The sequence below is a fragment of the Homarus americanus genome, unplaced genomic scaffold (genome assembly GCF_018991925.1).
Source record: "Homarus americanus isolate GMGI-L3 unplaced genomic scaffold, GMGI_Hamer_2.0 scaffold11022, whole genome shotgun sequence".
NCBI lineage: Eukaryota > Metazoa > Arthropoda > Malacostraca > Decapoda > Nephropidae > Homarus > Homarus americanus.
Genome location: NW_024737068.1, coordinates 4661300 through 4679450, shown reverse-complemented (window position 1 = coordinate 4679450; position 18151 = coordinate 4661300). Strand labels below are relative to the sequence as shown.

At 38.1% G+C, this 18151-nt stretch overlaps 1 protein-coding gene across 5 annotated transcripts in view; it reads right to left on the bottom strand.

Moving 5' to 3' along the window:
* Window positions 1–18151, bottom strand: part of LOC121872920 (polyamine-transporting ATPase 13A3-like) — a 76404-nt gene that overhangs the window by 28001 nt on the left and 30252 nt on the right. For 4 of the 5 annotated variants that reach the window (XM_042376035.1, XM_042376039.1, XM_042376037.1 and 1 more), the window contains exons 11-15: window positions 14075–14263; window positions 12718–12927; window positions 6205–6624; window positions 895–1023; window positions 82–235 (exon numbers count right to left, since the gene is read on the bottom strand). In XM_042376035.1, the coding sequence (XP_042231969.1) occupies window positions 82–235; window positions 895–1023; window positions 6205–6624; window positions 12718–12927; window positions 14075–14263 (1102 nt within the window). The remainder of the gene's footprint in view (window positions 1–81; window positions 236–894; window positions 1024–6204; window positions 6625–12717; window positions 12928–14074; window positions 14264–18151) is intronic. The other variant, XM_042376040.1, reaches the window with a different exon arrangement.

The window sequence follows — 18151 nt, the reverse complement described above, 5'->3', positions numbered from 1 at the left end:
CTGTACAAGGTATACTGTACATACTACTTTGCCACAAATAACCACACAGTAATAAGATGTACAAACTCTCACTTTACTAACCTGATTCAGGTCGGCAGAGAGACTGAATCACCTCAGGAGCCCCTTTAGCATACAGATCCATGTGTTGTTGGCCCAGCATCCTCACTATGACTGACATTCGTTGACTACTGCTGCTGAACGGAAACTGGCGCACAATGCCAATCTCATAAGGAACCTGAAATTGCCCCATATAACTCACGTGAATACCACACCCTATCCTTCACACTGATCATGTGTATCTACTCTATCATTCACAAGATCATTCAAAAAGTTTAACTATGTCAAAATGCTAAAACAAAAATTGTGCCACCATGCAACACTGTGCACAACTACAGTATTGATACAAGAGCAAAAAGCAACCTTAAATAGAAAACTATACAATCAAAATTCTTTTTAACGTTGATTATAAATTGTAAATACAAATAAGACAGCCAATTTAAGCAAATGATGGTGAATAAAAAATATATAAATACAGATTGGTAAAAAATAATGAACTCATGAATAAGATTACTGTAAAGCAAATTATTAAAAAAAAATGTGTTTCCCTTTATCAAATTTCTTTGTGATTTATCACCCCAAAATAAACATATTTATAGACTGTCAGAAAGATGACTTACACTAATATTTTTTAGCAAATCAATCTACCTGTAATACTAAACAAAAAAATGGCTTACTCACAAATTCTACCATTGTTAACTATGAGGAGAGACAACATGTGCTGTACTGTAATACACACAGAAATAGATTGAAAAACAAAATCACAAGCATACAAGAATAAAAAGACATTACAGTATTAACACAACATTTAACAAAACAATAAGGTAGTTGTATAACCTGGAATGGTGTCTCGACAATGTTTGTGATGTTCGGTGGATCCATGTACATTTCTCTGTTACTGGGCTTGACCACAGCAGGGGTCATCTGGTCATAGTTGGAGCTGCCTTGGGTTGGTTCTTCCAAACTCTGTCACAAAACTCCAAAACTTGCAACTTCAAAAATAAACAAGGAAAACTAGCATACAAAATTAAAAATAAACACAAATTACAATAATTCTATGCAGAATAGAAACTTGGTCACAGTTGGTTTCACATGACTGGCAAAAACAGATGCATAGTCATTCAAGCAGAGCACAATCAACTGAAAGAAGCAAATATGAAAGCACTACAGTACAAAAACCATGTTCAACAATTTCAAAGACACGTTCCAAAGACACCTCGAATAGCCTCTCATGCACATATGCTATATATTATCAGGAGATGCCCCGTAAAATTTCCACAAGTACCATATTAATTTGTATAAGAAATTAATTTGTTTCATATGCAACATCTCATATATGATTTTCGGCGAATAAATGTAAAGCATACAGGTAAATAAGCTGTATATATCAACCACAGTCTTCTTATACAAAGAAACAGATGACAGAACTAATAGGTGGTAAAATGAGAAGTGAAAATGCAGGGTATAAAGATGAACGAACATTTAGGATTTAAGAAGAATTGAGTCAAATTAGCTGATGTTTACCTAGCTAGGAATGTCCATCAATGACATTTTATAACATAAAAGAATATGGTGTGTGTGTAGCAGCTCTTGACCCCAAAAAGGAATATGAATGTGTGCATGTGTGTGTGTGTGTGTGTGTGTAGCAGCTCTTGACCCCAAAATGGAATATGGTGTGTGTGTGTGTATGTCTTGACCCCCAAAATGGAATATGTGTGTGTGTGTAGCTCTTGACCCCAAAAATGGGGTGACCCAAAGCCGGAATATAGTGTGTGTGTGTGTAGCAGCTCTTGACCCCAAAAATGGAATATAGTGTGTGTGTGTATGGTGTGTGTGTAGCACTTGACCCCAAAATGGAATATAGGGTGTGTGTGTGTGTGTGTGTGTGTGTGTGTGTGTGTGTGTGTGTGTGTGTGTGTGTGTGTGTGTGTGTGTGTGTGTGTGTGTGTGTGTGTGTGTGTGTGTGTGTGTGTGTGTGTGTGTGTGTGTGTGTGTGTGTGTGTGTGTGTGTGTGTGTGTGTGTGTGTGTGTGTGTGTGTGTGTGTGTGTGTGTGTGTGTGTGTGTGTGTGTGTGTGTGTGTGTGTGTGTGTGTGTGTGTGTGTGTGTGTGTGTGTGTGTGTGTGTGTGTGTGTGTGTGTGTGTGTGTGTGTGTGTGTGTGTGTGTGTGTGTGTGTGTGTGTGTGTGTGTGTGTGTGTGTGTGTGTGTGTGTGTGTGTGTGTGTGTGTGTGTGTGTGTGTGTGTGTGTGTGTGTGTGTGTGTGTGTGTGTGTGTGTGTGTGTGTGTGTAATAATAATTAACGGTTTATTGAAAAAAGTTCTGCAGTGAAGGCTGAAAATATATTGGACATAAATGACTTATTACATACATTGGTGGTTTAACAAAGCTATACGTTAGAAGCAAAGGACATACAGTGAAATATACAGATTAATGTAGTGTTGAACAGCAAACTCATGTGTAGTAACTCCCTCCCAGATGGTGTTGGAGAGGACCTCAAACTGGTGTAGTAGTTCCCCTCACAGATGGTGTTATGAGGGCCTCACGTGGTGTAGTAATTCCCTCACAGATGGTGTTAGGAGGGACCTCACGTGGTGTAGTAATTCCCTCACAGAAGGTGTTATGGGGGACCTCACGTGGTGTAATTACCTCACAGATGGTGTTATGAGGGCCCTCACGTGGTGTAGTAATTCCCTCACAGATGGTGTTATTAGGGACCTGACGTGGTGTGGTAATTCCCTCACAGATGGTGTTATGAGGGACCTGACGTGGTGTAGTAATTCCCTCACAGATGGTGTTATGAGGGGCCTCACGTGGTGTAGTAATTCCCTCACAGATGGTGTTATGAGGGGCCTCACGTGGTGTAGTAACTCCTTCACATATGGTGTTATGAGGGGCCTCACGTGGTGTAGTAATTCCCTCACAGATGGTGTTATATGAGTGAGGTGTGGTTCCAGGCCTTCCTATCGTAGACGGATTAACACATCGCTGGTAGTTGGGTCTCACGGGCCGTTATCACTGGGTACCTGGGACCTCACTGTGTGAAAGGTCAACTTGGGTACCACTGTTACTGTTGAGTTGTTCTCACTGGCTTAAGCACTGTTCACCACTGTTCACCTCTGTTTAACACTGGTTCCATTTCTTTCCTAAATGAAATAGTAACTTCTGGCGTGAACTTGTTGATATTCCGGTGGGGAGGAGGGTTCAGGGGAGAGAGTTGGTATGGGCCAACATAACAGTTGACCTGGCTGCTCCGAGAGGAGCGCCAGGTACGTCTTGACCCTTCGGTGGTCAAGGATGTGTGTGTGTGTGTGTGTGTGTGTGTGTGTGTGTGTGTGTGTGTGTGTGTGTGTGTGTGTGTGTGTGTGTGTGGCTGTGTGTGTGTGTGTGTGTGTGTGTGTGTGTGTGTGTGTGTGTGTGTGTGTGTGTGTGTGTGTGTGTGTGTGTGTGTGTGTGTGTGTGTGTGTGTGTGTGTGTGTGTGTGTGTGTGTGTGTGTGTGTGTGTGTGTGTGTGTGTGTGTGTGTGTGTGTGTGTGTGTGTGTGTGTGTGTGTGTGTGTGTGTGTGTGTGTGTGTGTGTGTGTGTGTAGCAGCTCTTGACCCCAAAAAGCTTATTATAATAAACAGGAGAGAACCTTTAAGTGTGTGTATTATATGTCCTGAAAAGTATCAAAATGTCATAGACAGAATAAGGACTATTGACAGAGATTAAGGGCCATAAACAGAGAGAAGGGGCTGTAGACAGACTGATTATGTGCCACAGACAAGAGAAATTAAGGGCCAAAGACAGAAAATAAGGACTGTAGACAGAGAGAATAAGTGCTGTAAACAGAGATATTAAGGGCTATAAACAGAAAGAATAAGGGCTGTAGACAGAGATTAAGGCCCATAGACAAATGATATGGCCTAACTTAGGCATCATCAAGGTCGTGGAGTGTAGACTGAAATTTCTGAAAGATATCTGAAAATAAAGCAGCTTTTAGAGCCCTACGGAGAGGCACCTTCGGGGACATGAAACTCATACTCATAAATGATGCAATAGAAACTTTTACACACAGAGACAGTGAGTGAAGGAGGGAACATAACTCTCTGAAGGTAAGAAACACTATAACAAACATGAAGATCAGTAAATACTACTTCTTACCATTCCTCATACATACTGTAGCTTACTAGTTTCATGCTTAATGTTAAATCTGGACCCTACAAGAAACAAGCATCTGATGGCTTTGTTGGTTACCCTGTTTACCACCGTTTGTGTACATTGGATATTACATTCCTGCAAGGTCTATGTACACTGTACAGTACAATAAAACCTCCATAATTCGTACCCTCAAATTCAAAATCACTCATACGGTAATTCATAATGTTTTGCTGTTAAGAAATATTTATTACAAATTTTGTAATATATGGTAACATTTTAAAATATGAAACATTTCAGATTATGAGACATTTATGAATATATATATATATAGCATATGTCATTCCTGAACAGATGCTTTAAGTTTATAAGGGATTCATATGTCCTAACTTGGAGTACAGCTCTCATATCTGGGGTGGCTCTTCTTCTGTCCAACTGTTACATAGGGTGGAATCAAAGGCATTTCGTCTTATTAATTCTCCTCCTTTAGTCAATAATCCCTCTTCCCTTTCTCTTCACCGCAATGTTGCTTCACTCTCTCTCTCTTACAGGTACTTTAACGGGCAATGTTCGGTGGATTTGGCATCCTGTGTACTGCCGGCAAGGCCTTGGGCTCGTAACACCTGTCTTGCCTGCGGTGCCCACCGTTTCTGTGTGGAGTCGGTCACACTAGAATAACCCATTATATTACAGCCTTCTTTCCTCACACAGCCAAACTGTGGAATGCACTGCCTTCTTCTGTGTTTCTATACTTATGCAATCTGTCTCACTTCAAAAAGCTTACAGCATATTTGTGGTGTAGATTAATATAGTGTTTTTTCTCTTCTATTTTTAATTTGTTTTTACTCTTAATTTTTTGGCTTTTATGAACATTATCGAACCCAATATGTCTGAGAAGCATTAAAGTAGTGCCAGTGATGAGAGTGCAAGTAAGAAAAGACACACAATTACAATAGAAATGAAACTAGAGATAATAAAGCATGTGGAAAGAGGTGATAAGATGACAAATGTGGCTCTTGCTTTTGAACTGAATCGTTTGACTGTATTTAAAGGACAAAGAAAGAATTATGGAGCATGTAAAACATTCTGTGCCTAAGTAAGAAAAGAGGAAAATTGCATGATGAGAAGAAAAAACTTCTGTGTTTGTGGCTAGAGGACCAAAATCAATGTCGTATGATGTAGTACTGTGATCTAGGTGTGCTATACAAAAGGTATTTTTCATATTTAACACATTGTTTGCAAGCGATAGAGGTGAATTTGGACTTGTGAACAGACCTCTGGAACCAATTATGTTCGTAAGTAGAGGATTGCCTATACTTAGCAATTTTAAAATTTTGACTGGGGCAGATAATGGAAAAATACCGGGGTTTTTTAACTCTCGGGAGGTGTCCCTCATACAGTATTTTGTAAAATCTCATAATTTGTAAGAGCTAGAGCCTCTATTATTTTGAATTAGGGGGGTTTTACTGTATACCTGAAGTGTCTATATACATTCTGAGTCAATACTGCCTTATATGTACAAATTGTCTAACTTTACAGATAATAAAAGTAATCTTCCCATTAATTGGAATCTTTGATCCTGTACCTCTCCATGCCATGATATATAGAAATTGTATATCTGCATGGTCTACTGTAAGTACACTGTATAAGCATTATCTATATACTGTACATGCTGAACTGTATACCTGCAATCTCTATATGCTAAAGTTCTAAACTGTATGCTGCATTGTCTATATACAGTACAGTACTGTATATACAGTACATGCTGAACCAATTGTAAACTTATACCTATCTAAATTTCGATCAATCTTTCTAAATTATAATCTTACTCTCATATTCTCTACCTGTAACATTTATTAGTGCTGCCATTAGATTTACATAGATATCCATTTTATAAACAAGATTAACATAAGAATCAGTCTACTTGTAGGATCAACAAAAAGCAAACTTGAACAAAACAAAACAAAAAACAAGAAGCACATATAGATATTATACATCCAGAAGCCCTTATCACCTGCTGCAATAAGCTGACATCTTGTAGATCAACCAAGCCATCAACAGAAATAGTACCACCACCACTACCATCTGTGAGAGTGTGGACGACGAGAGTGGAGCCAGCAAGTGGAGTGTGCGCGGAGACAATGGTGCCGGGAGGAGGAGAGATGGTGGAGACAGTGATGCCGGGAGGAGGAGAGGTGGAGACAGTGCTGGGAGGAGGAGGAGGAGGAAAAATGGAGACAATAGCACTGGGAGGAGGAGAGGTGGAGACAGTGGTGCCATGAGTAGGGGAAGTGCTGATACTTGGTGGGAGAGGAGGTGGAATGGAAGAAACGGAGATGGGAGAAGATGGGAGAGACGATGCAGGAGGACGAACAAGAGTGGGAATTAGGTTATCAAATCGGTGTGTGTCGTCTTCAACCGGCTCCTCCAGCGCCTGACATGGGTTTAAGTTATGTTAGTTTGACCTGACATCCCACCACCTCACTTGACTACACAATAATAAAGAAACAATTTTGCAAGCATTAAATTTCAGAATAATGTAATTGTACTGTTATGGCTACTATCTAAGTGCAACAAGTAACAAAAAACAAAACTCAACTTTTTTTTAAGCATAAAGAATTTACAATATTTAAAAGTTTCAATGACTGACACACACACACACACACATACATATAATGCTCCCAACCAGTGTAGCCTTGCAGATTAGTAATTTTATTGTCACCATTATCATCACAAGCATATTCATACGTCAGTATTTAGTTTGAAGAAATATTCTATTCTCTGAATAAGATGAAAAGAACTTCTGAAAAGGAAAATCATTAATCACTCTATGCTTACTGTAACACAAATAATACAGTACTGTACAGTACTGCTAATTCATAAGCCAGTTACATAATACATATTAGTGAAAAGTTAATCTGAAATAATTTTTTTTTTAATTTGGAAGTTGAATAAGTAATTAAAACCACTCTTACATGCACAGTATAAATTTACATATACAATGAGTGACTATTGGTTAATACAAGATAAATCTATGTTAACAAATATATGGCTATAACTTCTATATTACTCACATAAAACCTCCCCACAAAATATTTGAGTCAAAAACTATTATTAAATCTAGAGGCACCAGCTACCCTGGAGGACACACACACACACACACACACACACACACACACACACACACACACACACACACACACACACACACACACACACACACACACACACACACACACACACACACACACACACACACACACACACACACACACACACACACACACACACACACACACACACACACACACACACACACACACACACACACACACACACACACACACACACACACACACACACACACACACACACACACACACACACACACACACACACACACACACACACACACACACACACACACACACACACACACACACACACACACACACACACACACACACACACACACACACACACACACACACACACACACACACACACACACACACACACACACACACACACACACACACACACACACACACACACACACACACACACACACACACACACACACACACACACACACACACACACACACACACACACACACACACACACACACACACACACACACACACACACACACACACACACACACACACACACACACACACACACACACACACACACACACACACACACACACACACACACACACACACACACACACACACACACACACACACACACACACACACACACACACACACACACACACACACACACACACACACACACACACACACACACACACACACACACACACACACACACACACACACACACACACACACACACACACACACACACACACACACACACACACACACACACACACACACACACACACACACACACACACACACACACACACACACACACACACACACACACACACACACACACACACACACACACACACACACACACACACACACACACACACACACACACACACACACACACACACACACACACACACACACACACACACACACACACACACACACACACACACACACACACACACACACACACACACACACACACACACACACACACACACACACACACACACACACACACACACACACACACACACACACACACACACACACACACACACACACACACACACACACACACACACACACACACACACACACACACACACACACACACACACACACACACACACACACACACACACACACACACACACACACACACACACACACACACACACACACACACACACACACACACACACACACACACACACACACACACACACACACACACACACACACACACACACACACACACACACACACACACACACACACACACACACACACACACACACACACACACACACACACACACACACACACACACACACACACACACACACACACACACACACACACACACACACACACACACACACACACACACACACACACACACACACACACACACACACACACACACACACACACACACACACACACACACACACACACACACACACACACACACACACACACACACACACACACATTAACATCAACAACATTATATTACCATTTCAATAGGGATCAATATTCTTATCATCTTCATCTTTAATACAGTATCTAAACCATATTACAGAATTTCCATCTCTCGAGAATTTGTTGCATGGTTCTGCACTTTTCGTCAATGTATCATCCTACTCACCCTTATAATTCTTCAGTCACTTTCCACATTACTTTCAGCCTACCTACATAAACAACTGGCCAAGAACTTTTCACTTTTTTTGTCTGTTATGCTGTCTGTCTCACTGTGTACAATTGAGGACAAAATACCCTGAACACTTGTAATGTCTAGCACCTGTTGGTACTTCTGGGTCATATATATATATGATTAGTTTATATTTAATAATGCTGCTTTTCATCACATATGTTAGAACCACAAAATGGAAAAAATAATGATAAAATACTAAAACAATCCTTATGACGAAGAAAATCTGAGACAATACAATAAAATACCAATCCTCCCTTATGATTCTGAATTACTGTACTTACACGTCAGATACTGCCAAGTGTCCAGGGAATTTTTTCTGCAACTGTTCATAGTGAACAACCATACATCAAAATACTGTAAACAAGTCTATTAATATATCTACATTCAAAAGTTAACTTCGGTGAATAAGAAATACAGTACAGTAGCATTAACGCGGTCAATAAAACCCACAGGGTACCGTGTTAAATGAAAACCACGCTAAGTGAACAACAGAACATATGGGATTAATTCCAATAAAAACTGGCCCGACCCCCAAACTCCACTTTTTCCGACACAATACCTATGTTCTAGTAAAAATAACATCTTAATTTTATGATGGTACATGCACACAATTAATACTTAAGAGAAATAGAGAAATACAGTCGCCAAGTTAATGTCCATTCAAATAATGGACTCCACTCCCTCCCCCTCTTCTCACACTACACTCGCTGGCTCTTCCCTCTGAGAAATTTTGGGGGAAAAACCAGGTATAGTAATAAATAATACCTCAAACTAAAGTTAGGATAATATAATTGACATTGCTGGATTCCTTGTAAGACCAGGAATATTTTGAATATAAATGTCATATATTTTTCACAAAAGATAACATATTTACTCAGAGTAAACATTATATCTAAAATTTGTATGTCTAATGCAAAATCTATGATGTTTATATTCAAAATGATCACCAAATTTGTAAGAATTCCAGCAATGTAAATTATATTCTGGCCGGGTAATTTGTATGAATTTTATGAGCTAAAACAAATATCTTCAGTTAATAAAAAAAAAATATTCTTCACGACACTATCTGTCAATCAAAGTACCCCACCTTGCCTCCCCCCTCTTCCAACCACGCGGTCCGTCCCAACCCTCCCCCCCCACCCCCCACCAATCCTCCCTTCAAGAGATGTTGAGTGAAAAAACTAAATTTTAACATTTAGTATTAAATAATACCTCAGATTAAAGTTAGGATAATATAATTGACATTGCTGGATTCTTTGTAAGACCAGGAATATTTTGAATATAAATGTCATATATTTTGCACACAAGATAACATATTTACTCAGAGTAAACATTACATCTAAAATTTGTATGTCTAATGCAAAATCTATGATGTTTATATTCAAAATGATTATCAAATTATAAGAATTCCAGCAATGTAAATTATATTCTGGCTGGGTAATTTGTATGAATTTTATGAGCTAAAACAAATATCTGCAGTTAATAAAAAAAATAAATATTCTTCACACGGTAACAGATGGTCGGTCGGTCGGTCCCTCCCTCCCCCCCACCCCCCACTAACCTTCCCTACCAGATGTGTGGGAAAACCAGAATATTTACCTTTTTAGTAATAAATAATACCTCAAACTAAAGTTAGGATAATATAATTGACATTGCTGGATTCCTTGTAAGACCAGGAATATTTTGAATACAAATGTCATATATTTTGCACAAAAAATAACATATTTACTCAGAGTAAACATTATATCTAAAATTTGTATATCTAATGCAAAATCTATGATGTTTATATTCAAAATGATCATCATATTGTAAGAATTCCAGCAATGTAAATTATATTCTGGCCGGGTAATTTGTGTGAATTTTATGAGCTAAAACAGGCAGGCAGGAAGTCAGGCAGGGTGGCAGGTGGGGCGAAGCTAAAAATAGCTCTCGAGCCGGACACTGCGTATACGTGGAAAAAACCCACGTTAAGTGAAAGTTCAGCTCTGGTGAGGCACTGCCAGATATGTGAAGTCGCTACTAAGCTTAAACCGTAGCAGCTTAGTATTACTGTACATAAAATAAAATGCTGTACTGGTAGAAAAAGCAACAAAACAATAATGTAGATGTTTTGAATAAGAAGAATAATTAAATGGTTTATTTTGATTAATATTGTACCTGTAGAATATGAAAATCCTGCAATATAATTTAAAAATTTTCAAGATTTTACAGATTACTGATTTTGGACTATTAATGAATACAACTTAGCATACAGCAACCCAGAAAATGACTTTGTGATATGCCAGTTTGAGCCAGCATAAAGTTGTGATTCTGCTGCAATATTTTGTCATAAATTTGCAATTTTTGCATTCAGAAAGTTTTTTTTATACCGGTAATAAAAACCTTTTTGATATTTCACACTTAATATAATACCAATAACTACTTCAACCTCCTGTATAGAGCCATAACATTACGACGCACTACCAGCTGTTGAGTATCAGCTACACGTACACGTGTTTTTTCGAATCGCCAGTTAAACTGTTACATCACACGTTATTTTTACCTAAACTGCCCTGAATGAATATATTCTTGGAAATAGATAGTAGTTTTGCTGAAACGTGATGTATTTCAATGTAAAATAGATAAAATACATGACAAAAAGACGACTTTACCTAAGCTTCCGATGTTCTTGAGATGTTATTCGTTTATAGTAGTTTTCGTTAAAATACTGTTATATTACAATGGTATTCTATTCATACTGTGCTTGATATAATACATTCACGGAAATGTAATATTTTTGCTGAAATTACGTACGTATTACAGTGGAAAGTGGGATAAAATCGTGACGAAAACAATGACTGAAATATAATGCAATATTAACTCCTAAATCGGTTAATTCGGACAATCGGCTAAAACGGACACCCTTCCCCCCCCTATTAGTCCGAATTAACGAGGGTCGACTGTATTTACGTTTTTAAAAATCTGACGCACGCTTTCTCTCTCTGAAATGTAAATTCTGCACACTTGTGATGTCACATAGAATGTCTCAAACCATGATCATCAAAGGTATATAAAAAACACATTAATTTATGTTTATTAATATTATTTAGATACAGCATTTCTTGTTATCATTGTTATTGTTCTTAAACATTTACCATTTCCCCCCTCTGTTCAGTCATACCAAGAACCTAACCCCCTTTACCCCATTGAACTAAGTTTTTTTACATTATGGTTTCTGTATTAGCACCTTTTCAAGAACTTAACACCATGAATATTGAGAGTCTACTGCATCAGGTTTCAATAATTTAGAAATATTCTAAATAATTCTCTATATAAATGGAAGCCAACAGGGAAAGGTTAGTTTGGATTTGGAAGTAAAAAAAAAATTTTTTTTTTTTGCTTATACAGTAGTTTGGAAAGATAGCCATCCCTAGCACCCCACCCCCCCCCCCCTAAAAAATGGTATAAATAAATAATTTGTCTAACTTCCTAGTCCTAACTAACCCCTAATCCTAACTCATTTGGTTCCATTTTTACAGAAAACCCTATATACTCCTCAAAGATTTATGCCAGATTATTCAAAACATTCCAAGTACTATAACTCTCTGTCATAAACAATTTCTTGGAAACTTCACTAAAAACTTTTTTATCAATCAATTATACCATACCAGAGAAGAGATCAAATCAAACTTACCCATTTTGTTGCCTCAAACATTTTAACATCTAACGGGTCTCCCGTTAGCTGTCCATTGAGGTAGGTGAGGGAGTGACACGTGGCCATAGCAGCAACAAGGTGAGATGTGTGCTGAACACTTGATACATCCATGACAGGTGTTCCCATGTGGCTGCCCTCTACCTCCACCACACCCCACACTTCTAGTCCATCCTCAGTCAAGGTGCCAGTCTGGTAAAATGATATAGCTATGAAATATTCAGAAGACTCAGAACTTTATTACAAAAAATAAGGTAATGTGTAGTTTAAGTACAGTAATTCTCATGTGGCAAGAAAATTATAGTCAGTGATTCAGATTCAAATATAAACATAATTGTGCCTAAATACTGTATACTGTACTGTACTGTATTCTTCACATGTGAGACTTTAGTGTGTACAACAAAATACTGAACTCTACATTTTTCTGTATGCCACAAGACCTGGGCTGTAATAAAATTAATAAGATAATGCATCTAACCTTATTATCACTAAGTTCCTTTTCTCAAAAACACTTTTAAGGAGTCAGTAAAATAAGTATCGACCACCCCATAGTTGATGGAATAGAAAATGAGTGATACCAATCAACTGACCACAGGTATACGTTTACAGTTTTAGCACGATGTTTCATATCGTTACGCATGTCAGGGCATAACATATGGTACCAGCACAGCTTAGGGGAGGAAACTGAAGGACAGTGGAACTCCACCAGCATTTTGGTACTTTCTGGAAGCTTCACTCGCAAGATCATGCAGTCATTTATGATAAACGAAAATTTGATACAATTGTCTTGAACAGTTTTTTGGTTAATTTTTAAAGCACTATAATGATGCGATTTGCACCACCAACGTAATGCTACTCAATGATTTGACAAGATTCACATCATGATGCACGAGAGGGTTAATAACCAATTACTGTATAGTATACGTTTTTATGTTGAAGTAAATGTAAGGAACAAGTAAGTTTAATTCTTTTATATAGCCCTCACAGCTGTAATCACTGCAAAATTCCGACTCATTACTCACTTTATCAGCTATGATCACACACCACTACTTGTTATGATCCTTAGTTGGTGAAAATAAAGAAATTTGTAGACATTTAAGTAAAAGGGTAGGTTAAGTGAGCAACAACATGACACTGCCAACCTGGTGGATATACAATAAATAACTCTCTCCTTATAAGACTTATTTTTGGAAATTTATTTGGAAAATTTAGATGAAAAATGTCCAAGAAAATACCTGGGTCTGGTCTACATACCTTAATTTAGTACATTACAATATGCTGGAATTAAAGATTGAAACAGACTACTGTACAATGCTGAAACCATCACCACATTACATACCTTGTCAAAACACACAAGCTTGGTTTTTCCCGAGACATTTATTCTTGGTGGAGATATACAAAATATTCCTTTCTTCTTCAGTCTACTTTGGGCATAGTAAGTACCAACCGTCATGGCTGCAGGAAGAGCTGGGGGCACCACGATGGTCACAATATCTAGTGTTCGCACGATGGTCTTCACTATACCCTCCTATTGAACAGAGGACAGCTGTAATGAATCCTCTCTGGTCTTTGTACAATAATTCAATTTCTTATGTATAGATTGACAGATAAAAAATTTCCCAAAACATTTCAGCAGATAGCACCATTTCATCCTCAAATGTGTACAACTAGCAGCAATTATTAAAACAATGGTGAAATAATAGGTGTTGAAATATAATGAGTTCAGCAGATACCAGTTCCATACACTGATACAGGAACAAGAAAAGATTGGTACCATTTACAGTTTTAGCCTTCATGGATCACCTGAAGATTAGCCCCCATATAGTTTTGGGGTTGTCAAACTTCAGGTGAGCACTTAGGGGGCTTATCTTCAGGTGATCCATAAAGGCTAAAATTATGAATGGTCTTGGTCTCGACTATATCACCGGGATTTAACATATGAAAGTTTACACGAGAAAAAATTATGGATTGATCCTGAAATCCAATTTTATGACCAACTGTGAAACTTAACAAAATATACTTGAATTATAGCCATGAGTCCTGGGTTGTACACCTGAGTGTAACCCTTCAACACCATAAACTGTGACTACTTCATGACATAATTATAAAACCATATTACAGTAAACTCTCAGGATAACAGACTAACAGGTAAAAAAAAAATTGTGTTATAGCCGAAAATTTATTAAAACCAAGTGTTGTCTGTTCAGGTCACTAGATTCACCCCAAAAAGTAGCTTTAACTGTACACTATAATATTATAACTAAAAATATTGGGCACATAAGCAGCAATAACAAAAGCATATAAAGCAATAATGAAAGCAAAAAAAAGACCCTCTTGACCTCACCACACACTCGCCACATAGCTTCATGGTGGAAACCCGATGACACAGGACACTTAAAACTTTATACCTTATGATAATTTCCCCACTCAGCCAAGCAGGGAAGTTCAGGTTAAAGGAGCATGTAACAAGTGTGGTGACTAGAACAAAAATGCATCATGTATAATTCTGTAATAGTTGTTAATTGCTCAAGTTTTTCAATAATATTCTTTATTAAATACAATACAGGTTGCACCTCTCTAATCCGGCAACCTCGGGACCTGACCGGTGCCGGACCATGGAAATTCACCCTTTTCCTGGACAGATAGTGACTTGTGCTTATGTTTGCACCACTTTCACTGCTTCATGGTCTCTTTGAAGACATATTGAAGGGTTAAATGTCGTACAGTAGCTTCTCAAATTTCGTGAGTTTTTAATTCAACGTTTTTTATTTGGACACACAAAAAAAAACACTACATAATTTAAAATTTTGACGGTGGAAACTCGAATTTTGACAGGTTTGAACGGCCCGCCAACGTTCAGACGACGTGCACAATCGTGTAAACAGCGTCATTTCTCTTATGTAAAAAAGATTCATTATTGTTTATTACTCAATGTCTTTTTTATTGAATTAATGTTTATGTGTGCAAAATGAGCAATACAATTCATTAATAATACGTAGAATATTAAAACACACGAGGAAATGAGACAGCATTGTTTCCGTTGATTACAAAACCAGTGACCGAGTGGTTCTACATATAAAACAAGAAAATAAGACCCTGGTTGTAGCTGTAGTAAAATTAATGTAATAAATTAATATGGTTGTTTTAAGTAATGTTATCTTATGTTAATAAATAGAACAATAAAAGTAGCAAACCATTTATGTTAAAGAAAAAAGTGAGACTGCGCATATGTAAGTGCGCACATGTGAAAAACATATCTTCATTACTCTACATAAGAATATGAAAGCAACACTTATTTACTGTTCATATATGTTTTAATCAATGTTTCTGATTTTTTTTATAATTAATGTTTGTGTGCAAAATGAACAATACAATTCATTAATAATTCGTGGAATATTAAAACACACGAGGAGACGAGACGGCTGCCAGCATTGTTTTCGTTAATGTTTACAAAACCAGTGACTGATTGGTTCTACATATAAAACAAGAAAATAAGACCCTGGTTGTAGCTGTAGTAAAATTAATGTAAAAATTAATATGGCTGCTTGAAGTAATGCTATTTAATGTTAATAAATGGAACAATATAAGTAGCTAACCATTAATGTTAAAGAAAAAAGTGAGATCGCGTATGTAAGTGCGCACATGTGAAAACATATCGTCATTACTCTACATAAGAATATGAAAGCAACACTTATTTACTGTTCATATATATTGAAGAGTTAAATGTTGTACTCTGTATAGACAAACAGAGAGAGAGAGAGAGAGCCGAACTGCCGGATGTAAACAAACCTTAATTTCCCGCGGCTTTGTTGTTGTTGTTTTTTTACGGGGATTAGCCCACCTGGGCACAGGTCACTGACCCACATTGGAGCCTGAGGGGCGAAAATTTAATACTCCTGTAATAATAATAATAATTCAGATAAAAAAATAAATAAATAAATAAAGCTGGTTATCTACCTATTGGGCAAACTAAAATCGTTCCGGACCACGGGAGTTTCCAGACCATAGAATGCCGGACTAGAGAGGTACAACCTGTATTACAGTTCATCCAGTTAATATTTATGCAGTCACGAACTATCAGACAACTCCTCTGTTATCCTGAGGGTTTTCCCAATAGGTTCAAGGTGTCTGTTATAACCAGGTTCCATTATAGTGTCCATTATACAAAGGGTTTACTATACAAACACACTCCAAAATGGATCATCTGAAATAACACTTCCCCATTTACTGTGAGAAGCAACAAGTCATGAACACCAGCCACATTTTTGGTGTTCAATTATTCAGTCCCAGTAGACATTCACACTGTCCAGATGACTCCCTGATAGCTGGTTCTCCTACACTTTTTGGGGAAAAGAGAGATAAGACCCAGTCTATTATGTCTAAAAGTTACAAAGCAGGTTTCGTGGATAGCTTCATAAATCACCTAATGAAAGGTGTCAGCCACAAAAGCTGGATTTTTTTTTTTTACGGGAATTAGCCCACCCGGGCACAGGTCAAACGACCCACAACGGAGCCTGGGGGGGGGGCGAAAAAAAAAAAGAACGGAAAGAAATTGTAAATATAGAAAAAAAGGTTATACTGCATTAATCTACACCACGAAGATGCCGGAAAACCAGCTTTTTAAAGTGAGACAGATTGTAAGAGCATGGAAACACAGAAGAAGGCAGAGCATTCCACAGTTTGGCTGTGTGAGGAAAGGAGGTACCATAACGGGTTATTCTCGTGTGACCGACATCCACAGAGAAACGGTGGGCACCGCAGGCAAGACGTGTGTTACGAACCCATGGCCTTGCCGGCGGTACACAGGATGTCAAATCCACCGAACATTGCCCGTTAAAGTACCTGTAAAATAGAGAGAGTGAAGCAACATTGCGGCGAAGAGAAAGGGAAGAGAGATTGTCGACTAAAGGAGGAGGGTTAATAAGACGAAATGCCTTTGATTCCACCCTATCTAATAGTTGGACAGAAAGAGAGCCACCCCAGATATGAGAGCTGTACTCCAAGTTAGGACGAATGAATCCCTTATATACTTGGAGCAACTGCTCAGGAGTGAAGTAGCTGCGGCATCTGTACTGCATTCCCAACTTTCGGGAGGTAGCTTTAGATATACTAAGGATGTGTGATTTCCAGGACATATTGGCGGAAATGGTGAGGCCTAACATATTTATTTCAGAATTTGGGAGGATGATAGCGTCCTGAAATGTAATTGGTGGGAGATCGTCTAATTTACAAAGTGTAATTGGTAAATATTGAGTTTTATTACTATTGAACTTAACCAAGTTTGTACCTCCCCATTCAGAGATGCTGCACAGATCCGCATTGATAGAAGTAATGATATCAGTTCTAGAAACAGATCTAGTTTGAGAGTTAGGAGGAAGGGGAAAATGTGAGGAAGAGTGAAGAGTAGAATTATCAG